The 25,701-nt window shown below is 41.3% G+C and overlaps 1 protein-coding gene across 1 annotated transcript in view; it reads left to right on the forward strand.

The window, feature by feature from the left end:
• Nucleotides 1-25,701, forward strand: part of LOC132349442 (serine/threonine-protein phosphatase 4 regulatory subunit 1-like) — a 65,420-nt gene that overhangs the window by 20,481 nt on the left and 19,238 nt on the right. The window contains 4 exon segments of the mRNA XM_059897823.1: nucleotides 8,806-8,912; nucleotides 10,293-10,435; nucleotides 16,532-16,678; nucleotides 25,287-25,394. Coding sequence (XP_059753806.1) covers nucleotides 8,806-8,912; nucleotides 10,293-10,435; nucleotides 16,532-16,678; nucleotides 25,287-25,394 — 505 coding nt within the window.

A 25,701-nucleotide genomic window follows, 5' to 3' on the forward strand; every position in this document is an offset into this window, starting at 1 on the left:
CCTGAAGTTTTGTTGTTTCCCGTTCACACTGGGAGCCACGGTCCACCCGGAATTGCTTTTCTTGTTCGGTATGATGTGAGGGAGAAGTCAGGTTTCGCTTCCCTCCTGTGGCCTCCAGTTAACCCAGGGCCGTTTATGGAGAGCGCTTTGGTCTCTGCTCTGCGTTGCCACCTTTGTCTTCAGTCAGGTGTCCGTTTCTGGACCCTCTAGTCTGCTGCATTGGCTGTGTATCTGTCGTCGCACCAGGACCCCACCGTCCTCATTACTGCAACTTTGTCATCAAAGTCTTGGTATCAGAGAGATTACCTGATACCTTGCTATCCCACTTTGTTCTTCAAGATTGTCCTGGCTGCTGTTGGCCCTTTGCATTTCCAAGTGTGTTTTAGTACCAGTTTATCAGTTTCTAGAAAAAAAACCTGCTGGGATTTTCACTGCAATTGCATTGCATCTATAAATCAATATGTAAAGAATTGATATCCTTACAATATCTAGTTTTCTACTCCTTCCATTTTTTAAGATTTTCTTCACTTTCCCTGTGTGTGTGTGTGTGTGTGTATATACACATATATACATATACATGTATAAACATACACATAAATAACTATAAAACTATAATAGGTGGTTTTCTGTTGTAGAGATCTTTTGTATCTTGTTAGATTTAGTTCTAGGTATTTGATCTTTTAGGCTAATGTAAATTGTATCATTTCTTAAAAGGTATATTGTAATTGTTGTTGACATATGAAAATGGAATTGATTTTTATATTTTGATTTTGTCTCCATTGATTATGCTAAGTTCACTTATTAACTTTAATAACTTCCCTGTGGATTCTGTGGGTTTTCTACATACTACAGTGATGTTGCCTGTGAAGAATGATGGTTTTATTTTTTCCTTTCCTATCTTGTTTTATTTTTTTAGTAGCTACCTCTCATCAGCTTAAGAAAATTTATATTTCTGGGTTATATTTCTTTATATTTCTGTTTTGCTAGGAGATTATTTTTAAACTTTAAAAGATAATCTCAAACTTTTAGAAAAGTTTCAAGAAGAGTAGGAAGAATTCTTGTGTATCTTTTACTCAGATTTGTCACCTTGTTAACATTTTGCCACATTTGATTTACATCTCTCTCCGTATTTTTTCTTTTTGGTTATCAACCATTTGAGAGTAAGTTGTACACTTAGTGTTACTTTTCCTTTAAATCTTTCAGTGTGCATTTTTCTAAGAACAAGGACTTAGGTCATTTACTTACATAATCACAGTTCAATTATCAAAATCAAGAAATTTAAGTTTGATACAATACTATTATTTAATATGTAGATTTTAATCAAATTTTGCCAGTTGTCCTAATAATGTCCTTTATATCAGGATTTTTGTTTGTTTGATTTTTAGGTCCAGAGTCCAAGCCCGCATCATGTAGTGCATTTAATTTTCGTGTTTTTTTAGTTTCCTATAATCTCTAACAGTTTCTCAGCTTTTCTTTGCCTCTCTTGGTATTGTTGACATTTTGAAGAGTATAGGTCATTTATTTTACAGAAAAAATCACTAAGAGTTTTTTAAAATCCTCAGTGAGGTCTGAATTTTATATCATGCTTCTTTTATATCTGCAGGGAAGAATGACTCTGGAATGGGGTACGCTTATCTCCTACTTTAGTAGATGGTGCCAGTTTTCCAAAGTGGTTGCCACAAATTTACACTCCCACCTTTGCCCTACATTTTATCTGCCAGTTGATATTGTCAGATTTTAAACTTCTGGCCAATCTGGTAGTATGTAGTGTATATAACGATATCGCTTTGTGATTTTAATTTACACTTCCCTTATTTATGAGTTTGAACACCTTTTCATACGTTTGTTGGACATCTGAATTTCTTGTGACGTGTCTGTTTAAATGTTTTGTTGGGGTAGGAGGTAGATGGATTGCCTGTCTTTTCCTTAATGATTTGTAGGAGTTTTTTGGTTTGTTCTACATTTCAACCCTTTGTCAGTTGTGTATGGTAGACATATTCCCTCATTCTGTGGCTTATGTTTTAGCTTTATTTATGGTGTTCTTTTGGTGACCAGAAGCTATTCATTTTAATGTAGTTAAATTTATCAACATTTTCTTTTATCCTTAGTGCATTTTGAAGTGTCTTTAATATGTCTTCTTCTACCCCTAGATCATAATCATATTCTTTTATATTGCTTCAAAGGCTTTAGTTTTTTTTTTCTTTCATTCACATTTAGGTCTGTAACCCATCTGAAATTGATTTTTGTTCATTGTGTGAACGGTGGGGGGGAGTCCAGCTTCATTTTCCTAATTGTCACAATACCACTGACCAAAAATAGGTCCTTTCCCCAGTGCCTTGTCTGTTATAATCCGATGTCTATTCATGACTCTCTGGACTGTCTCCTTTTCCAGTGGCTGGTTTGTCTCCCCACAGCCAATACCACACTGTCTTGATTACTGTAGATTTGTGGGAAGTCTTGATATTTGAAAGAGAAAGAATTCTCACCTTGTTTTCATTCTTTGACATAACTTGTTTTTCTTGGTCCTTTGCATTTCCATATAAATTTCAAAATCAGCTCATCAGATTCTAATACAACAAAACAAAAACAACACCTATTAGGCTTTTGATTGGATTTGCATTGAATCTGTACATCAATTTGGAGAGAATTGCCCTCTTTACAATATTTAGACTTCTGATCCATAAACATGGTATATCTTTCTATTTATTTAGGTTTCCTTTAATGTCCCAATAAAATTTTCTCTGTATAAGTTTTGTGCTCTTTTGCTGGTGTATTTTAAAGGAAATCTAAGATATTATGTCATTTTATCCATTAAAGACTGCAATCTAATTGCAGTATCATTATCACACTCAACAAAATTAATAATGCCTTCCAGTCTACCAATCTATGCTCAATTTTCCCTGACTGTCTCAAAATGCCTTTAAAAAAAAAAAATTATTTATTTATTTATTTTTATTTATTTATTTTTGGCTGTGTTGGGTCTTCGTTGCTGTGCGCGGGCTTTCTCTAGTTGCGGTGAGCAGGGGCTACTCTTTGTTGCAGTGTGCGGGCTTCTCATTGTGGTGGCTTCTCTTGTGGAGCACGGGCTCTAGGCGTGTGCGGGCTTCAGTAGTTGTGGCATGCGGGCTCAGTAGTTGTGGCTCATGGGCTCTAGAGTGCAGGCTCAGTAGTTGTGGCTCGTGGGCTTCGTTGCTTTGCAGCATGTGGGATCTTCCCGGACCAGGGATCGAACCCATGTCCCCTGTATTGGCAGGCAGATTCTTAACCACTGCGCCACCAGGGAGGTCCCTCTTGAAGGGGTCATTAGTCTGGTAGAATTTTCCACAGTCTGGATTTGGTGGTCATTATTCTCATGGTGTAATTTCACGTGTTCCTTTGTTCTCTGTATTTTCTGTAAACTGAAAATTAAACTTGGAGACTTGATTAGATTCTGCTTCAATTTTCTTTTAAACAATACTTCATATGTTGTCTTGTGTACTTTTTATTACAGAACATCAGGAGACAAGGTCTGGTTGAGATGTTAATATTGAGCAGTGGGCGCAGGTGTTCGATTCTTTCACTGCAAAATTCCTTACCAACCTTTCTTCTAATGATTTTAATGGTCACAAATAATCATCGCTTAGATCTGTTATTTCATTGTCTGTTGGCAAATGGTAATTTTCTTTTGTGTGTTGGCAAATGGTAATTTTCTTTTTATTGTCTGTGAAATCTGTAGTATGGCCCCATTTTCCATCCTGTTGTTGGCTCTTGTTGCCTTTTCTCTTTTTTTTTCCCTAGATGATTTTTACCAGAGGATTATCAATTTTATTAGTTATTTTGAAGAATCAAGTTTTGTCTTTGAATTCCTCTGTTATATGTTCATTTTCTAGTTCAGTAATTTTTGCTCTAATCTGTATTATTTTCTTCCTTGGAGTTTTCTTGGGGGGGGGGAATTTAATTGCTGTTCTTTTTCTTCTTGTGAGGAATGCTTAACATTTTGCTTTCTTGGCCTTTCCTTTATAACATCTGCATTTTACATTTTAAGATTGCTATTAAGTACTATATTAAGTATTATAAATTAAGTATTATAAATACTTAAATATTATATTAGTTGCATCCTCAAGTTGTGATAGGCAATATTTTCATTACCTTTTATATAGAGTATTTTTAACATCCATAATGATTTCTCCTTTGACCAATGAGTCATTTAGAAGTATATTGATTAATTTAGAAATATTTGAGGATTTTTCAGGTATCTTTCTGTTATTTGATTCTTAGTTTAAGTCTTTTGTGGTCACAGAACATACTTTGTATTATTTCTCTTCTTTACAAGTCGCTGAGATTTGTTTTATGGCTCAGAAATCTACTCTAACTTGTTGCATGTTTCATGTGCTCTTGAAAAGAACGTGCATCCCAACGTTTTTGGGTAGAGTATCCTATCAATGTCAACTTGGAAAGTTGTTTGAAAACATTATTCAGGTCTTCTTTATTCCTATTTATTTTCTGTCTTCTTGTTCTGTCAATTACTGAGAGAGGACTGTTGGAATCTGTGACTATAATCATGGATTTATCTGTTTTTCTTTCAATTCTAACAGTTTTCATTTTGTGTATTTCAAAGCTGTGTTCTTGGGTGTGTACACACTTAGTATTGCCCTGTGTTCTTGAATAAATTGATCTCTTGATCAGTGTGCAGTGTCCCTCTTTATCTCTAGTAATATTCCTTTTTCTGAAGCTTACTATGTTTAATATTAATATATACACTCCTGCTTTCTCTTGATTAGTGTTTGTATGGTATATTTCTGCCCATACTTTTGTTTTTAACCTTCCTATGTCTTATATTTAAAGCCTGGTTATTGTAGAAAGCATATAGTTGGGTCTTGCTTTCTTATCCAGTTTAACAATCTGCCTTTTAATTTGAATGTTTAGCTCATTTACATTTGTTACTATTGATATGGTTCAGTTTAAATCTACTGTCTTGCAATTTGTTTTCTGTTTGTCTCAATTCTTCCTGGTATTTTCCTCTTTTCCTGCCTTTTTAAGAAAAATCGAATGAGTTTTTTAATAATTCCAATTTATCTTCACTATTGACTTATTAGTTATACCTCTTTTAAAATTTTTTATTGGTTGTTCTAGGGATTATAGTATATTTCTTTAGCTTATTCCAACTGTTCAAATAAAATTATTCCACTCTTCATGCAGTGCAGGATGCAGTATAAGAACCTTACAACAGTGGACTTCTGTTTCCTCGCCCTCTATTGTCTTCCTACATTTTACCTCTACACAAGTTACAAACCCTACAATACCTTGTTACTATATTTGCTTCAGAGAGTCAACTATCTTTTTAAAGCAACTAAAATGAGAAAAATATTTTTTGTATTTGCTATCATTTTTACCATTTTTGTGCTTTTTAGTTCTTTTTGTAAACTGTCCATTTCTGTCAGATATCCTTTTGCCTCAAGAACTTCCTTTAACAATTCTTGTTAGCACAAGACCACTGTCAATGAATTCTCACAGCTTTTGTTTGTTGGAAGGTTTTTATTTCACTTTAATTTTTTCTTTAATTAACAGACTTTATTTTTGTGAGCAGTTTTAGATTTGCAGAAAAACTGAGCAGAAAGTACAGAGAGTCCCCGTATTCCCTAACTGCCCCAGCATGTCCAGCTCTTCCCGTGACCTGCAGCACGTGTATCAGACTTATTTTCAAGTCCTCGTCTGATGGTTCCGACATCGGCGGCCGAAGACCTCGCCCCTCCGCGTCTCCCTGCCCAACACCTGCTCATCTTCATGCTCATCTCCCTGCCTCGTTCCTCCACGTCCTTCTTCTCTGTCTTTAGAATCTCATCACTGTTGGTCATCATCGATTTTCCTGCCTCCTTACTGGCCTTGACTGTGAGCTCCTTCAGAGCGGGACCTGGAACTTGCTGGTCTCTGTACCCCAGGCTTCCTGCCCCTAGTCCAGAGCCAGTGGGGCTAAACTCATGGTCGTAACTGCCTAAGTGGGTGAGGGAAAGAAGGGACAGAGACACCAAGGGTTCCTTCCATGGTGACATTTCCAGGGAACATTGCCATGTGAAATCAAGCCATCCTCTGTCTTTATGTTTAAAAAAAATTCACGGAAATAATACATGCTCTTTGAAATTTAGCAATTTCAGGAGTTAAATAGTGAGAGTCTCCCTCCCTTCCACACTATAATCTTAGATAGTAACCATGAGCTGTTCAGTGTATATCCTTCCACACGTTTCCTAAATGAGTGTACGTATATATGAGTGTGTTTATATGTGCATGTATTGCGCACATATGCATAAACATAATTTTTGTTAAGAAATGGGTTCATACTGTATGTAAAATTCTTCCTCTTGTTTTTTCATTTTATGTATCATGGGCATCTTTCTAACTCAGTGCATTTCTATAGGTACCTTTAAAAATGGTTGTATGGTATGCCAGTGTATAGCTACATCATAATTTATTTTAGCTTCCCTCTTTTGATGGACATTTTGATTGCAATTCTTTGCTTATATCGTAATGTGGTTGATGGCTGATGCGCTGGAGGACTCGTCGTGTGCCAGGTGCCATGCTCTGAGCTTCACGTGCACGATCTTGTGATCTCGTTTAAGCTCCTCACGCTTGCCCGAGGCGCGCAGTCGTCCACTGTCCTTTCATGTCATTAGCACAGCTGACGCAAGTATCGACTCTGATGCTTCTGGACTCTGCTCATCCGCTGTGACCTCTCCAGGTCATTCCAACATCAGGCAGCCAAAGTGTTGGTGCCAAAGCACCAATCTGTTTGCGTCTCTAGCTCTCTCGCATCCTGCATTCGCAGCGGTGGATGTGTCCCTGCTTCAGGGCCCTCTCTTGCCCCTTTCCTTGCTTTCCTTAAGAGGGCAGGCCTCCTGTGACCACTTGAGGCTGGATGCAGTTCTGTCTATCCATTCTATGGCCTTACAAGCAGATTGGGGATCTTAGTTGCTTGATTTCCCCCGGGAGGCTGCCATGAATGTGGTCCAGTGAAATGTAATCAGGGACTTTACAGTGTCTGTTCCGGCTTCCCCAAACCTCCTGGCTGCCAGATCTCGACCTTTCATCCCAGGGGTGGTATAAGTCTCTCCATGGGCAGGCTTGAGCTGATGGATTTCTTCCCGTAGTATGCTGGGCCAAAAGATGCCTCTTTGAATTCCACATTTCTAGTCATCTTTTTCTGAAAATCAAGGTGGGTTTTCGACTTCAGCTCTTCTCCCGATGCTTGGCCAGAAATGACACAGAGACGTGTATTATTTCTAGACTGTCAGGTACCCAGAGGAGCAGACAGAGGCAGGCAGAGGCTCCTTTCCATTTGCTCCAAGACACCCATCAGGAACGCCAGTCCCTCTTTGCGGGCACACCAAGGCCTCCAGGCCACCATTAGCCACTGTTGATCCCATTGACTTTTACCCTCATCAGTGCCTTTGTTTAAAACACCTTTATCAAGGCATACTTTTCATGCAATAAAATCCACCCACTTAGAGCGTCCAGTGAGGTGAATTTGGGGTAAAGGTGTGCACTCATGCAGTCATCTCCATGGTCAGGTGTGAGCATTTCCATCAGCCCCTTGTTTCCTTGTTTGCCTCTTTGCAGTCAGTCTCTCCCTCTCTCCCCACCGCTGGCCCAGGCAACTACTGATCTGTTTTTTGATGCTAAGGTTTTGCCTTTTTAAGAATTTCCTATAAATGGAATCATGTGATATGCAGTCTTTTCTGCTGGCTTCTTTTACTTAGCAAAATGCGTTTGAAATTCCTCCCTGTTGTTACCAGCAGTTCTCTCCTTTTTATTGCTGAGTCATATTCCATTGTATGGATAGTCTGTGTTTTGTGTGTGCATTCCCCAACTGACAAATATTGAGGTTTTTTCCATCTTGTGGCTATTATGAATGATGCTAATATGAACCTTTGTGTACAAGTCTTTGTGTGGACATATGTTTTTATTTCATTTGGGTACATACCTAAGAGGGAATTGCTGTGTTGAATGATAAGTGTACATTTAACTTTTTGAGAAGCTGCCAAATCGTTTTCCAAATAACAATTTGCATTCCAAATAACAGTTGTGCTATTTTGCATTCCCACAAGCAAAATCTGTGAGTTCTTGTTGCTCCATATCTTTGTCAGCACTAGGTATTGTTATTATAATTTTAGTTTTTCTAGTGGGGGTAGTGTTACCCCATTGTGGCTTTTTTTGGTCTTTGTGTTTTGTTTTGTCTTTGAACCTTATTTTGAAGTAACTTCAGATCTACAGAATTGCTGTAAAGATGGTACAGAGAGTTCCCTATGCCTTTTGCCCAGCATCCTTTAATGCAGTGGTTCTCAACCAGGGGTGATTTTGCCCCCAGTGGACATTTGGCAATATATAGAGACATTTTTGATTGTCACATCATGGGGAGCGGGCAGCCAGGGGGCTGCTACTGACACCTAGAGGGTAGAGGCCATTCGAGATTGAGATGGCCATCGGGTGTCCCTTTGGACCTTTTCCTTCTGCATTTTATTGGTCACTTAATTCCCTCCCGCTGTCATGGGACCTCTTTTCCAAGTCTATCTAGGCCTGAAGAATCAGTTAGAAAAGGAGAAAAAGGTTTTCTTTTGTGCAGGTGGACAGTTTCCACCTCCAGTGACTGCCAGACTGGAGGATATGGGTCCCCTTCCTACAGGATGTTGACCACCTTTGGATGTTCCTTGACCGTGTCTTCTCCCTCTGGACGGAGGTGGCTGACTTTCCTTTCCCCCATGATTGTACTACCTGCTCGTAGCACATGCCGGAATTAGCACACATAACTGTATGGACCCTTTCTTGCTTCCACAGTCAGATTATTGCCAGAGGGCTGCTTGATCTCTTCCGGGACTTCAGTAACAATGAAGAAGACTTCATAACGGTAGTGGAGATCGTGGTCAGATTGTCAGAAGATGCAGGTTTGTACAAGGATTGTATACTTTTATTTTTAAGTTGTACATTTCCAAGAAATTGTATATAAGCTTTGATAGCTGATTAAAATAAAACCTGTTTGTTAATCGGTAAACGTTAAGCAGTGTCTACCCATGAATGGATTTTGTCATGAAGAATGGGCATCTTATTTGGCATCAAATTATCCTTATTTTTAGAAAATTAGAATGACTAAGGATTATGAATGCTGTTTGCCCTGGCAGTTAGGCCTTTTGTATTTTGTGAGTTTTGCCAGACTGTTGGTTGCTAAGAAATACCAAATCAAAAGAAGTCCTTTGGATTAGAACAATCCCAGTCATTAGTTCCCCCACCTGTGATCTTTGTGGGCTAATCTTGATTTTTCTTTCTCTTTATACCTCTCCATGATTGCTGTCTTGGAAGAAAAGCACACTGCCTTATGGTAGACACTAAGACATTGTCCATCCCCCCACCACCTGATACACACACACAGACACACACACACAGACACACACACACACACACACTGACACATACACACACACACACACACACACACACACACACACACACACAGAGTCGAGATGAGTAACGTGAGTGATGAGTGGGGTTGCCAGTACTGATGGCTGCTCTGAACCCCCTACCCGCCCTGCATTTATGATGACTGGTGAACAGCTTCAGAAAGTTTCCAAAATCTTAGGCTTGCTTTGGATTTTGATCATTTTAACCGAAAATAGAAAAATAAGCTCTTCCATATAGCTCCCATATTAGTTTAAAATATTCATATGAGTATGACACAATGCTTTTAAAAAGGCCCAAGTGGATGTTTTGAGTCCTTAAATGGATTCTCTTTGTAAATGAGTCACCATTTACAGTGCTGAAGCAATTATATATTTGTGTTAAATTTAATGTGGTATATTGGAGCTAGAGCCGCTCTTTTGTTTAATGCTTTGCCTTAGAAATAATTGGGGTGCGTGGATTGTGGGGGAGTGCATTTATGAAAGAACTATTTATAATGTATACATTCTGGCTGGAATTTAAATCAGCACAACCCATAGGTCTCACATATATGCCATTAGTTGTAATGGGTTTTGGACGCTGGCCCGGCATGCAGACCTCTTGCTCTCTCCTTGATTTATATATGGCTTGTTATAATAGAGTTGTCATTCTCTCTTCTTTTTATGTTTTTATATTGCCGTATAGCTTATCAGCTTTTTAAGCTTGTCTGTAGCATAAATACTCTAAATGGGAAATGGTTTTTAAACTGCATTTGTCTAATTTCCTTGATGAAGTATTTTAGTAAGAAAAGCTAGAAAACTATCAATATATACTGTATAAGATGCTTGGCTTCTTCTTATATAATTCTTTGCCTCCTTTTTTTATTGCTGCAGAGCCCACAGTGCGGGCTGAGCTGCTGGAACAAATTCCTCCTGTTGCCATTTTTCTCCAGGAAAACAGATCCGATTTTCCAGTGGTGCTATCTGAACGTCTCGCACCCATCGTGGTGCGCTGCCTCACAGATCCAGACAACCAGGTGTGAAAAATTATAACCTTAAGGTCTTTGTAGCAAATTCTCTTTCGTCTTATTTTAGCTGATATTCATAATTCAGAAAACAGCTGCTTAGAGTTAAGTGACTCAAGAACGAAAGGTCTCTTTGTGCCCAGTTTCTTTAATCACATAGGAAGGTAGATGGCACGCATTCTTATTATCATATTTCTTTTTTTTTCACTTTTTATTATGTAAATTTTCAAACACACCTAGCCGTGGCAAGAGTATTAAAATGAATGCCCATGTACTCTCCACCCAGCTCCAACTATCATTAACATTTGACCAGTTATTTTTCATTTATCTTACCCAGATAAATCCAACCCAGATAAAAGCATTTCTCAGACCTTTCAACTGTAAACGCTTTAGTATTGCTCCCTAAGAAATACAGACACTTAAAAAAACCCCATAACGACAGTACCATTATCACAAGTATAAAAACTATCAGTAGGTCCTTAATATCATCTGACATCTAGTGACTGTTAAAATTTTCCCAGTTTTGTCATAAATCTGCTTTTTGCAGATAGTCTGTTCAAATCAGAATACGCACAAGGTCTACACATTGCATTCGATTGATGTGTCTTTTAAATCCCTTTTAATTTGTAACAGTTCTTCCTCCTCTGCTATGTATTTGTTGAGGAAACTGGGTCATTAGTCCTATAGGATTTCCCACATTTGGGATCCGGCTGATTGCATTTCCAGTGTTGTTTGAGATGTTCCTCTATTCCCAGCATTTCCTCCAAACTGGTGAAGTCTAGAGGCTCAGTCAGACTCAGATTTTTGTATCGTATAGTGAGAACACTTTTTAGGTGTTGCTGTGTTTTCCTGCTGCATCAAATCAGGAAGCACGAAAGCAGTGTGGTCACTGGATTAGGTTTTGTCAGCCTTATCTGTTTACGACAGAGTTCCTCATCAATCTGTGATCAACCATTGGTGATCATCACCTAGATCTGGGATCAACCATTGGTGATCATCACCTAGATCTGGGATTTTGTTAGAGGTTGCAAAATTGTGATGCTCTAATTCCGTCATTCCTTCTTTTATTTTCTATTTTTTGTTGATGTATAGTTGATGTATAGTTGATTTACAATGTTGTGTTAGTTTCAGGTATACAGCAAAGTGATTCAGTTATACATACATACATACATATGTATATATATTCTTTTTCAGATTCTTTTTTCTTATAGGTTACTACAAAATGCTGAGTGTATTTCCCTGTCTATACAGTAGGTCCTTGTTGGTTATCTTTTTTATATATAGTAGTGTGTATCTGTTATCAACATCATTCCTTCTTCTTCATTTTTTAAAATAAATTTATTTATTTATTTATTTATTTTTGGCTGTGTTGGGTCTTCGTTGCTGCACACGGGCTTTCCCTAGTTGCGGTGAGCGGGGGCTACTCCTTGTGGTGATGCGCCGGCTTCTCATTGCGGTGGCTTCTTTTGTTGCGGAGCACCGGCTCTAATAAGCGTGTGGGCTTCAGTAGCTGTGGCACGCGGGCTTAGTAGTTGTGGCTCACGGGCTCTGAGCGCAGGCTCAGTAGTTGTGGGCTTAGTTGCTCCAGAGCACGTGGGATCTTCCCAGACCAGGGCTCGAACCTGCGTCCCCTGCATTGGCAGGCGGATTCTTAACCACTGCGCCACCAGGGAATCCCTCATCATTCTTTCTTAATTTAATAGCTGGAATTCTTCCATAAAGAACTTCCCCCTCAGCTATTTGGTAACTCTGAAAAACTGTCTATGGGAGACAGGTTAAATGATTTACATTTCCCCTTTATTTATCAGTTTCTAGAATAATCAGTTGGTATCCTAATAATCTACAAGGTTACCAATTAGGTTTTAAAATTTTATTTTGAGTACTACTATGAACTCCTGAATTTTAACATATTAGATATGTTTTAAGCCACTGTAGTGTTTATTCTTTTTAATAATCAAATTGTCCTAGTTTTGACCAGAGGTAACCCTTCAAGTTGGCTCCTGAATTTTCTTAATGTGATCCAGTAGACTTTGCTAGCTCACTTTACCTGGAATCAGCTATTTCTCCAAGGAGCCCTGGTTCCTTTATGAAGGAAATAATAATAAGAAACCAGAATGTGGGTACCAGGGATGCTCATTGCTGCAAGAGTGGTCATAGCTTCTAGTGACAGAGAATTTAGTTTCTTAAAAAAATAAAAATTCCTCATGAGTTTATATTGATATTTCCAACTCAAATTTAGGATTATAGGGCTTTTACTTACTTGATTTTTATATTTGTATCTTTTTATTTGTTTGTTTTTTACACAGTATAAATCTTCCTTCTTCATGGTATTAATGTGTGTGTGTGTGATGTGTATGTGTGTGTATCTAAAATAAAAATACCAGTATTATTACTAACAACATGGTAGGATTACTGGATATAGTTTAAGATTTCTTTGCAGTTCTTTTTGCTTTTAGGCTATCTCCCAGTAGAGATGCACAGTCATATTAATATTACTGTGTTTTAAAGTCACTTGCATTAACCCTTCTTTTTGTGGTTAAGCTGCCATCTTGATACACAGGCTCATTTGTTTTCATTTATTTTTCATTTTTAAGAATTGCTTTAGCTTTTACATTTTGATTTAATTTAGACTTGTAATTTTTTAAAATGTTTTTACATGATTCTAAAGTCAAAACTGTAAAAGAAAGTACATTTAGAGAAATCTGATTTCTACTCCTGTCTCCCTCCCCGTTCTCTCTCTCCCCTATGGATGGCCATTTTTATTAGCTTTTGGTTTGTTCTTGCTTTTAAAAAATACACATGCACAAATAACTCTAAGCAAATACACGTATGTCCTTGTATCCTGTACCGCCTTGCTCCGTTCTCAGATGTGAGGTGGCATACTGTCCCTGGTGCTCTGTCCCTTGCTTTTCCCATTGTGTTGGTGTCCCGGAGATTAGCCCATGACAGGCGAGGGAAGGCGTCCTCGTTACTTTTCCCAGCATCAGAGCACTCACTCCACTGTACTTTATCCGTAGACCTTAGGTCATGTCTACCCTTTGCCATGTTAAAATTGTTGCAACAAGTAACCTTGTGTCATTTCTGTCAGTTGATTCTGGGGATGGATTTCCACTAATTTTTTAATGATGTGCCAAGTTTTTGTTATTGTCATTGCCAAGAAAGTCTACAATTTTGATTTGTATTTTTCCCTTGGTCCAAGCATTCTTATAAGAGCAAATACTCACTTTTGACTATCAGACAGTGTGATGGGATTAAGCATGGTTTTAAATAAGGAAAGAAGTCATCCTGCCTCCCCTGTCCTGTCATCAGTATTTTGATTATTTTCGCATTTTCTTCTCCGGGTGCTTACATGTTTTCCTACATAGGTCTAATCATAATGTGATGCGGTTTCCTCCATCCATTCATTTGTTCAGACAGCTTCTGAGTGCCCATTATGAGCTGAGCATGACGCTTCGTGCTGGGGATGAAGAGATGAGTAGGACGGATTTTTCTACCCGAGGAAGCTCGTCTGTGTGTCATAGATGTTGTTCACATCTTCATAATCTTCATATTTTTAATTTTTTTGAATGCTTAGCTTCCTTTCAGCTTTTGTGTCCTGTAAATGCAGTGAGCTTCACAAAAGGTGCAGTTTTATTTTTCTGTCGGCTTTTCTTCTTCCTTTGGATACATTCTTAAAAATGAAGTTATGCTGGGTTGGGGGACTTGACACGTCCTTGGCCTCTGTCGTGTATCGCTGTCTTACATTCGATCGCAGAGGAGGGAGGCAGGAGCCGTGGTTTTGGTCCCAGGCTCTGGAGTGGTTCCTGACACGCAGCCTGTGTTTGCTGAGGAGTCGTGTCCGTGGCCAAGAGCGGGCTCTCCCCGCTGTCGGCCTGTGCTGTTCACGCACCTCCACACCGCCTGTGTAAGTGGCCCTGAATAAGAGAGTGTCTTGTTTGGGGTGCTTTAAAGCCTTCCATAAATGACATCAGGCTGTACTTTCCCTTCTGCCACCTACTTTTATTCCCCCCGTTTTTAAGATCTATCCCCGTTGATCCAGAGAGCTCTTGGTCACTCATTTGAACTATTTTATGGTGTTGCATTTCTATTTTTTTCACCACTTATTTGTCCAGTGACTTCCTTTTTCCTTTGTTTGATGCTTTTGCCCGTTTGCCACCGTCAGCTGCTTGTGCGATTTTGAAGAAGCCTTTCCTGGACGCCCACCCAGCAGTTAACGTTGCTCCGTCTCGATATGCCCCAGACACTGTCCTTTATGTATATGAGGTTGTTTCATCCCCACAACCACCTGTGAGATAGGTACTATCGTTGTCCACTCCTACAGGTGAAGAGATTGAGCCTCCAAGAGGCTGATCCCCTGCCCAGGAGGCCCCACTGGCCATCATCGCACAGCGCAGGTCAGGCACAGCGTTCGCACCACTGCAGTGTCACCTGTTGGGCTCGGAAGTGTCCCCCCGCCTTTTCCCGCCCTGCCTGCGTCTTCCGCAGTCTCCATCACCAGCCCTGGTCCTGGCCCGCCCTTCAGGCTGTTGTCTGGTCTTCTTCTCTCACCGTGCCGGGTCTCGTCTGCTCCCCTGGGCCTGGGGAGGTCCCTGTGCGTGCGAACACCAGGATGCCGCGTCTCAGCCAGGCCTCTGGGGTTGGTGCGTCGCTGACCTTCTCCCCCAAAGCCCAGTGGCTGGCTCTCCCTAGAGATCTGCTGTATCAGATCCGCAGAGTTCAACTCCTCCAGCGCCCAGACCTGTTCTCTTTACCTTCAGTCTTATTTTCTCTGTTTTATTTATTGGTGCCTGGAGGCAAAGATCCCGAGTCATCTTTGATTTTCTGCGACCACATGCGTGCAGGGACCCCCTCTCCTCTCTGTCCCCTGCCCCCAAGCCCATGCCTGGTCACAGCCGGAAGCGTCGCTGCGCAGGAGCCCCTTGCCTGCTCTCAGCATTTAGAACCCTTCGAGGTTTCTAAACTGTCACCCTCACTGAGGCCAAGACGATCTTGTCGCTCCTCTGCTTTTCCACCCTGGGGCTCCCACGGTGCCGGAGTAGCTGCCAGAAGTCTTAGTGGGACCTGGAAGCCTTTCCCACTCCAGCCTCGCTGGCCCTTCAGGCTCGCACTCCGCCATCCACCCGCCGCCCCCATGCTGTCGCCCGGGACTTCTCCCCAGCGTTCGTCTCTCTGCTCATGAGCACGCTGTCCTCTCCCCTTTTCCTGCTTGCGGTGTTAGTCTCCTGGGGCTGCCAGAACAAAGTACCACAAACTGGGTGGCTTAGAACAACACCACCTGTTCAGAAACTTTTCTGCTGGCAGGCCTCCGGGGTTCCAGTCTCCCAGGCTCGCCTCTTCATAACCAGTTCCTGTCTCATCACCTGCGACTCTGCCTGCACGTTTCTGGGGCCCGTTGCTATTCTCCTGCCTCCCCATCACTGCGACGAGCTGCCAGTCTCATTACTTGCTCTACAAATTGGAATTTCCTGTGCCTTCACTTCCCCAAAACGTTCTCTCTCTAGCCTCTTAGGAGCCCTCGAGCTCCGGCGGTCGCTCACCCAGTGCAGGCGGTGAGGAGCAGGCAGCTTCCCAGCTTTCCGTCTCTGGCCCCGGGAGCCTTTGTGCGTGTGTCCCGCCTCGTAGGGCAGGTCCTCCCCGCCAGGGCTTTACAGAGTGTCGGGAGGACAGCGCCGCGCTTTCCCACCCCCTGCCTGCGTAGTACCCACTCTCCAAGTTCACCCTCTGCGGTGGGAAGACAGACAGCAACGTGTCATCATACAGGAAAAATGCATGTGTGTGTGTGTGTGTGTGTGTGTGTCTAGAAATCTGGGGTAGGCATTGTGAAGGCAAAGCGCAAGCCTGGTTACGCCGTCAGAGTGTAGATGGGGAACCCGACCCGAGTGGGGAACGGATTGTGTGGCCTGAGCGCAGAGGAACAGTCGGTGCCATTGGCGGCCTCATCTAAGGCCTGGGGGAGGAAGTGACCCAAGGGCCAGAAGATCCGTGTGGTGGGGCGGGCGGGGGCGGGGGAAGGAGGGAGGGGCCGGCCTGGCACTCACCGTAGGGAGTTTGGTCTTGATCCTGAAAGCACTTTGGCTCATGCTGTGTTTCACCTTTTGCCTCTTCCAGGTTAGAAAATCAAGTCAGGAGGCGCTGTTGATTCTTCTGGAACAAGATCTAGTTTTCCAGCACGATATTGAAAGCAAAGTGTGTCCAGTCCTGCTGGCGCTCTCCGCCCCTGACAGTGACGATGAGTACAGAGCAGAAGCCGTGAGTGTAAGTCCGTTGGGGAGCGACAGCCCCGAGCTCGGCAGACTGTCCCACAACTCGGCGTGTGCGAGACGGGAAGCGTCACGGGCGTTCAGTGCTGAGCAGCGCTGTTCCCATAAACAAGGCAGCTGGTGGTGTGGCCTCCGTCAGAGGAAGTTCTCAGTTCAGATCCAAGCTTGTCCTGGAAGTGATTATCCTTATATCCAATTGTTTCAGGAAGGCAAAGCTTGGGAAATCAGAGTGATTCGGGCAGAGGTGAGGCAGCTGGCCTGGACTTCTGCTGGGCAAGATGCTGAGATTTATTAGGTAAAGCCTTGAGCCAGCTTGGGTCATGGACCCTGTTTCCCAAAGTAAGGAACCGAGTGTGGTATGGGAGATGCTTTTAGGTGGTACTTGGACAATTAAAAAAGAGAAATCTAATGGACATGTGTGTCTGTTTTATAAGTTAAGGTGAGACTAAACTAGGTATGTCAGCAAATAAGAGAGTATCTGAAGAATGTGCCCATCACGTTTACAGCAGTTTGGGAAAAGCTGTGTTCAAGTCTCTGTGCTCTTGTCAGTTAAAGGTATACGACGAAAGGAAGAGTGTAAGTACTGAATGTCTCCTGCTTTTAGTAGTTAATTTTGTGGCATCCTTGGGTTTGTAGGATTCTGTACCCATTATGAAGTGATTACACAAGCAAGGACTTCCTACTTGCTTCTGGAACCCTTGTTCACAAACTAGCTGTTGACGAGCCAGTGCTGGCCTTCACGTGCCGCCCTTAGACCGAGACCCCAGCTTGTCCTCGGGCTTCTCCTTCGTGGGTCAGGGTCAGGGGAAGGTCACCAAGGCCACCTTGTGTTCCGTAGCTGCTGCTGCCTCCCCAGGGACCGAGGCAGGGGTTGCTGCACCGCACGGCCCTTTGTGTTGGCGTCACAGAACTAAACAGCTCCAGCAATGTTCCAGCACTTTAGGAGAATACAGAAGGATTTACAAAACCTTAAGCCTCAATTGTGAGTACAATAAGATATAGTTTTCTTGGTTGAGAAAGAATGATGTTCGAAAAAGGAATTCTTTTCTTTTTCAAAGTGGAAACATTATACACCATGGAGCTAAAAATTTGTAATACAGCATCAGAACATTTGGTCATTATTCTTCATTTATGTAAAAGTTGTCCTCAACTATGAGTTAAAGGTCTGGCTTTTTTAACTCATTTAATTTTTTGCGTATTCCATATGTTTATAAGATGAATCAGGCTGAAGAATAATTGATTATTAAAATTCAAAATCTCCAGGGTTCTTTGATAAATTTCAAGTTTCCCTGTAAGAAATTAAATTCATTTTGCAGAATGAACCTGGATAATATCATTTAGTTGGGATATTTGGCAGTTGAGCGGTAAACTTTGCCAACTAGATCTTCTTTTTCATTTGAAAGTTGGTTAGGCTAGTTTCCAAAGCTACAACTGACAACCAAATATCTTATCCCTAAAGACTGCCAAATACCATGACAAATAATTTTAAAGGCGTTTTTGCATGATTTTTATTTTGTTTTGTTTCCAACCACTCCATTCTTGTCAGCAATATTCTTCTTTTCTTTTGGTGAAAATATTTGGAAAATATAACAAGTCTTCAAAAAGCTCTCTTCACATTTCACTTGCAGAACAAATTAGTTCACATAAATTGTACTTTTTATTCAAAGTGGGCTGCCGATTTCATTACTTGAAATGTGCAAGCTTGTAAATGTGGCTGCAAAGAACAGAAATGGTCTTGAACCCTCCCCAGGTAGAGGCACATCTGCGTTTCAGGGCACTTCTGGAAGATTGCCCCTTCTCCTCCCTTAGGTCCCCAAGGGAAGCAGGATTTGGGGCTCCTTGCCTGGCCCGTGTGTGCTTGGGTCAGACCCAGAAGCTGTTCTGTCTTCCCTTATTTCCTGGAGGTCAAGGAGTCTTGGAGGGGGTCTCACTCCTTGGGCCCCCAGAGTCCTGGAGTACGGAGGGTGCTGTTCTCTTTTCAGCTCGGAAATGACAGTACGATAGGGAGTGGATTTCATTCTTCAAGGGGCAGAGGCCACGTGTGGGATTGGCAGAGCTTCCCCAGGAGGACAGCGCTTTCATTTAGCTGGTCTGAGTGACACCCCAAACACTGTGGCTACCAACATGTATGTGTGAGGAGGTGACAGGTGAGAAAAGAAGCAAATTGCGCTGCTCCGATGCCCTTGTATTTTGGGCTTTCTTTGCAGCCATATGGTGTGAATGTTGCTACGTCCATATGTCCATAAGCACACACTCCTGGAACAGTGCCGTTTTGAAGGAATTGCTTCTTGCTCCGAGGAAACGGCGTGCGTCTATAAACAAAATGTGCATCTATTCGTTAGCCTTTGCATTCCCTTTGGAAGTTACAGTCAGTCGATTCTGATGCCAGCAACCCTGGCGTATACATGATTGAGAGAATCGGAGCTAGCCAACTGGACATGTCCTGGGCATTGTAAAATTGAGTTATGCAGTGCAGGTTATGTGTATTATGTGTTGGTTTCTTATGTCCTGGTTTCTCAGATAAATGCGGTTTGTTCTGTGAAGTCTGTCTAATATGCAAGGCGACATTAGCAACTCCCTCCTTCACGCATCCCGGAGGCTTGGTTCATATCTGTCTTCTGTCATTTAGCAATCGAACTGCGAACTTCATTTGTTTGTTTATTTCTCCTTCAAAGTAGTGCGCGTCTTAAACAACAGGTGTCTTTCTGCCCTCGGCACCCAGCACAGTGCCAGGCCCAGAGTCAGTACTAAATAAATGTTAGTTGTTGAATGAATGAATTGGTAAAACCTGGAAGCTCTGTATCCTGTAATTATATCTAGACAGCATAAACAGGCCACCGGAGACCAATTATAATTCCTCTCGCTTGCAGGAAGGCCATTAGCATTCTGAGATTATAACTAATTGTCAGAAGCCTATTTTTCTCTCACAACACGTTTTCACATTAAGGCTTCCTCATTTTTTGTTGTCATTCCTAGTTTTGAGCTCATTTTTATTTGTGCATTTATTTAAAAAGAATGTTGTGGTTGTGTGCTATAAAGAATAGTTGGCTCCCAGCAACCGAGCGAAGATCGGCATTGCATACAAGTGGTTCCCAGGGCCACGGGAATGTCATTTCTTGTCACTCGGTGTGCTGACTTTTTAACGATTCTGGATTTGTTGCACACGGGTAGTAATAAGGTTGTGTGGGCGTGGCAGATGGAGAGGGTGGATGGAGATGCCGGGCCCTCTTTAGTTGCCCGTTACCCTGGATACGAAGCCTCGCGGCTCATTTATGTGGCTGTCGCTCTGTGCAGTTCTGCCGAGCATCAGATCAGAAATATGTGTCATCTAAATCCGGAAGACACAGCCTTTTCCTCATTTGTGTTGTGGGGATAGTTTCCTCTTCCCCCACCCCAGTTGGTTCTCTTTTCCCTCTTGTCTGCTATGTGCAGATTCCAAGTACAATAGTGGGTGAACTGCTAACCAGGAGCTTGCTCTGCTGTTTAAAAAAAAAAAAAGGCTGTGCAGTGCAGTGGGCAGAGCAGACCTCAGGGATGGGAAGTCCTTCCTTCTTTCCTTTCTTCTTCCCTTTTTCTTTTTTTTGGAGGGGGGATGGGAGAGTTCTTTAAACATTTTTGGGGGTAATTTTTCATTCTGTCTTAATTTCAAACTTGTAGAAAAGTTGCAGGAGTGAACTCCTGTACACACTTTATCCCACTTCTCCAGTGGTTTATACTTACCTCTGTTTGTTTAATCACATCCTCTCTCTTTACACATCTGTGCACACACACAGATATATACATACACATATGTGTGTATATTTTTCTGAGCCATTTGAGAGTAAATTGGAGACATTGTGCCCCTTTACTCCTAAATACTTCAGTGCATATTTCCTTTTTAAAAACAAGGAAATTCTCTCCTAAACAACCATAGTACACTGATCAAAATCAGGAATTTTAACCCTGATACAATACTAATATCTCATCCATGGTTCATGTTCAAATATTGTTGTTTGTCCAGGATCACACATTGCACTGAATTGTCACATCTCCTCTGTCTCCTTGAACCTGGGGCAGATCTTGAGTCTTTCTCTGAATTTTGTTAACATTAACATGTTGGAAGAGGACAGGCCAGTTGCTTTGGTGGAACGCCTCCCAATTTAGGTTTGTCCTATGTTTCCTCATGACTAGATTCAGGCTCTGCATTTCTGGCGGGATGCCCTTGAAGTAATGTTGTGTCCTTATGTGTCACGTTAGGAGGCCCAGGACTTCAGTTCGTCCTGATATTGATGACGTTAACTCTGGTGACTTAGACAGAGGTGTTGTCTGCCAAGTTTCTCTGCACAGCTTTTCCCCTCTGGACATAATAAGGGGAGTTACTTTGCAGCTACACAAGTTTGCTGTTCATCAAACTTTCACCCACTAGTATTAGCGTCCACTGATGATTCCAGCTGTCATTCTACTGTGAAGAGCGTTCCCTTTTCCATTATTTGCTGACATTTTGTTGAGATTTTCACATCTATATTCAAGCGGACTATTGTAAGCAATTTTCTTTTCCTGTTATGTTTTTGTCAGGTTTTAGAATCAGGGTTATTCTGGCTTCAAAAAATGAGTTGGGAAGTATTCCCTGCTCTTCTGTTTTCTGAAAGATTTTGTTTGAGATTGGTGTTATTTTTCCCTTAAATATTTGTTAGAATTCAGCAGTAAAACCTCTGGTTCTAGGGTTTTCTTTGTGAGGTGGTTTTTGATAACAGATTCAACACAGATATGGGCTATTCAGACTTGTTATTTCACCTGGGTTATTGGGTAAGTTGTATATTTTAGGGAATTTATTAATTTCATCTAAGTTGTTAATTTATCAAGTTGTTGGGATAAAGTTGCTTACAATATTCCCTTACCCCTTTAATGCCTGGAAGATCTGTAGTTTTATCCCTTTCATTTATGATACTGGTAATTTCTACTGTTTATTATTTCCTTCCTTCTACTTACTTGAGTTCAATTTGCTTGTAGTTTTCCAGTTTCTTAAGGAGGAAGCTTAATATTTTTCAGCCTACCTTCTTGTCTACTTTAAGGGTTTAAAGCTACACATTTAACGTTTATATCTTTGTGATGTATTGACTCTTTTACTAAGAAGTGACTTTCTTTATCACTGGTAGCAATCTGTATCTTGTAGTCCACTGTGATATTACTATAACCACTCCAGCATTCTTATGCTTACTGCCCATCATAGTATATTTGTTTACATCTCTTTACTCAAAACCTTATATGTCTTTACATTTAAAATGCTCCTGCTTTCATTAGCATAGAGTTTGGTCTTCCTTTTATAGCCAGTCTGATAGTTTCTGCCTTTTAATTGGAGTGTTTATTCCATTTATGTTTAATGTAATTATTGATATATTTGAATTTAATTCTGCCATTTTGTGATTTGTTTTTCCATTTGTGTCATTTGTTCTTCTGTTATTTCCTGCCTTTTCTCAGGCTAATTGGATATTTTTGTATACTGCACTTTAATTTCTCTATTGAGGATTTTCAAAAATGTAGGACCTTGCAACATCGTAGTTCCCCTCACCCCCTCCTCCTCTGTGCTGTGGTTGTCATATACATTATGACATGTACATCACATGATGATCCTGGTAATGCGGTATTATAATTTTAGATTTGAACAATTCTATCTCTGGGAGAAAGTAAGAAAAGAGAAAAAATGCATAGCCCTTTATACCCACATTTTTACCATTTTTGGTGCTCTTGCTTCCTTTCCTAGGTCTGAGTTTCCATCTGGTATCATTTCCCTGCAGCCTGAAGAACTTCCTTTAATACTGTTTTTTAATTTGGTTGGCTGCTGATGAAATCTCCCAGTTTTAATTGGAAAATGTCTTTATTTTGCCTTCATTTTTGAATGATAGTTTTACTGGATATAGAATTGAGGTTTGTTTTTATTTTTCCTTGCAGCACTTTAAAGATATCATCCTCTTGTCTCCTGGGGAAGTCAGCTGTCATTCATATCGTACTCCTGTGTAGAAAATACCCTTTTTTCTCTCTCTGCTCTTGAGATTTTTCTCCTTATCTTTGCAGAGTGAATGCTTATCCTGCTTTGCGTTTATTAAACTCCTTGGGTATGTGTACTGATGCCCTTCACTTAATTTGGGCAGTTTTTGGCTATTGTTCCTTTAGGTGCTTTTTTTCTCTCTTTCTCCTTTCAGTCCGGGCCTTATAAAGTTGGGACCCTTGATATTGTCCCAACAATAGGTCTTTGAGGTTCTGTTTTTGTTTGTTGGTTTGTTTGTTTTGTTTTTTAAAGTAATTTTTGTCTCTGATGTTCAGATTTAGTGATCTTCATTGATCTATTTTTAAGTTCGATGACTCTTTTTGTCATCTCCAATCTGCTATTAGCCCTATCCATTAAATTTTTTATTTCAGTTATTGTGGTTTTCAGCTCTAGAGTTTCCATTTTGACCTTTAAGAAAAAATATTTATTTATTCATTTATTTATTTATTTATGGCTACATTGGGTCTTAGTTGCGGCACGTGGGATCTTTCATTCTGGCAGGCGGGATCTTTCGTTGTGGTGCACAGATTCTCTAGTTGTGGCACACGGGTTCCAGAGCGCATGGGTTCAGCAGTTGCGGCGTGTGGGCTTAGTTGCCCCACGGCACGTGGGATCGTAGTTCCCTGACCAGGGATCGAACCTGCATCCCCTGGATTGGAAGGCGGATTCTTAACCACTGGACCACCGGGGGAGTCCCCATTTTGACCTTTTTTTAAAGTTTATATATCTCTATGATGTAGAGATTCCCTATATGTTCTTTATGCTTGTCTTTTCTTCTCATCCCTGAATATATTTATAAAAACTCCTTGAAAGTGATTGTCTGGTGGTTGCAACATTTGGATCATCTTGGTGTTGATTTCCATTGATTGCTTTTTTCTGTATTATGGGTCACTTTTTCCTGTTAATACATAGTTATTTTTAATTGAATACTGGACATTAAAAATGATACACTACAGAGATTCTGGATTCTGTTTTATTTCTCTAAAGTGATTTTTTACATAGCAGGCAGTCATCTTGTCTGATCTCCAACTCCCAGCTGTCTCCTTTGTGGTGAGCAGCAGCTGACGCCTCTGCTCAGTTTGTTTAGTTTCTGGCTGCTGCTTTTCTGCTGGGTCCCTGGGGTCTCCCCATATATGTGTAGTTTAGCAGCAGCCAAAGATCTCAGCAACATATAGACACACATTTTGGACCTTACTTGCAACTTTCTCCTGTTGCAGTTCATCTTTTAAGGACAGCCTCCGCTCCAGTTTCTGCCTTTTGGTTGCTCTCCAGTACTCTTAAATGATTGTTTTTTTATGTTTTTTTCAAGATTCTGTAATTGTTATCTGTAAGAGCATAGGTCTGACCACGCTACTGTGTTATTACCAGAAGTCTTGATTGTTTTTTATAGTTTCCATTTCTTTGGTGAGATTTCCTATCTGTTCATTTGTTATGACTCTATTTTCCTTTTAGTTCTTGAACATATTTATAATAGCTCTTTAAAGTCCTTTTAAAGTCCGCTAATTCTAACATCTGGGTCTTCTGTGGATTTGTTTCTACTGATTGAGATTTTTCTTGAATATAAGTCACATTTTCCCATTTGTTCTCACGTCTGTGACTAATATATCTTCTCGCTGAAACATTGCAGAAACTCTGGATTCTGTGTTTTTCCTCTGAAGAGTGTTGACTTTGTTCTAGCAAACAGTTCAGATTCTGTTTCCTTTGCAGTTCTCAGCAGCTGAAACCACACAGCTCCTTCTGCCTTCAAGCTATTGCTTTGCCCTGTGAAACTCACCATCTCCCCTGTGCCCACGTGGTGCTGAGATCAGCCAAGGATAAGAGTAGGATTTAATCGGAGGTGGGGGCTCTCCCTTCTTTAGCTCCCTCCCTCCATCCTTCCCTCCCTCCCAGGATTTCTACCCTCACTTTCCAGCCTCCCTGGCCACCTCCGTCTCTGTCCTCTGACTTCTCAAGCCAGTAAAATGGTAGCTTTTACTTGGAAGTCCAGCTACCCTGCATGGCCGTACAGAATGAAGGATGCCCCAGGCAGAAAGGCAGCAGCAAGCAGTGCATGTTGTACCCAGTGTGGTTTCCCCTCTCAAGGGTCTGCTTCCCTTTAGTCCCCACCAGTGTTTGGTTAGTCTTCAGTGATCGCCTGTGAGCCGTCTTTTATGCTTTGTCCAGCTGTTACTATATGTCCCACCTCACTACTCTTTGGTTTTGGTAACATGACTTAACCTCTTTGAGCGTTAGTTTCCTTATCTGGAAAAATGAAGATAAATGATACTCATGTCATAGGGTTTGAGGAACGTGAAAGAGGTAATGCACGTAAGTCGTTCATTCACGTGTCAGGCACATGGCCGGCACCTGGCAAATGGTAACTCTTCAGCTTTAGACAAACCATATCTGAGTAAAACTTGAAAACTGTTGGCCTTCTATTGATATAACTTGACAAAATGCAAAAGAAGGTGTTCTCTGTTCTGACCTCTTGGGTATTTTGGCAATATTTTTAAGATTAGCTTTCGGAATCCAGCTAGTGATACGTGGGACATTGATGCTTTGGTATTCCACGTGACCCAAGTTTTCTTGTTATTTGTAGATAATCTGCAAGCTGGCGTCAGTGCTGAGCAAGAGCACAGTTGAACGCCTGCAGCGCCCTCGCTTCTGTGAGCTGTGTGGTGATGGGAAGCTCTTTCCAGTTCGGAAGGTGGGAACGTACAGTTTCAAAACTTGAAAAATTCAAAAAGTTAAAAAAGATTCAAAACTGATTCCTTTAAAGTGCCTGGACTTCCTCAGTAGACAGAGTCCGGATGAAAAACGTGGCCAGTGTGAACTGTGTAAGGAAAACAGTGAACACTGTTGCCAGTTTTCCCTGCCATCCGGGCATCTGTGGAGACGTAGGGTTTCGGCTCCGTGAGGGTAACCCTCTCGGGCGCAGGAGGAAGAGACATCGCTGGCTTGCGCTTCGACGCCGGGGCCCAGGCGTGCAAGGCCTTTCATCACTGGGGCTGACT

This window comes from Balaenoptera ricei, chromosome 15 (assembly GCF_028023285.1).
Source record: "Balaenoptera ricei isolate mBalRic1 chromosome 15, mBalRic1.hap2, whole genome shotgun sequence".
NCBI classification, from domain to species: Eukaryota; Metazoa; Chordata; class Mammalia; order Artiodactyla; family Balaenopteridae; genus Balaenoptera; species Balaenoptera ricei.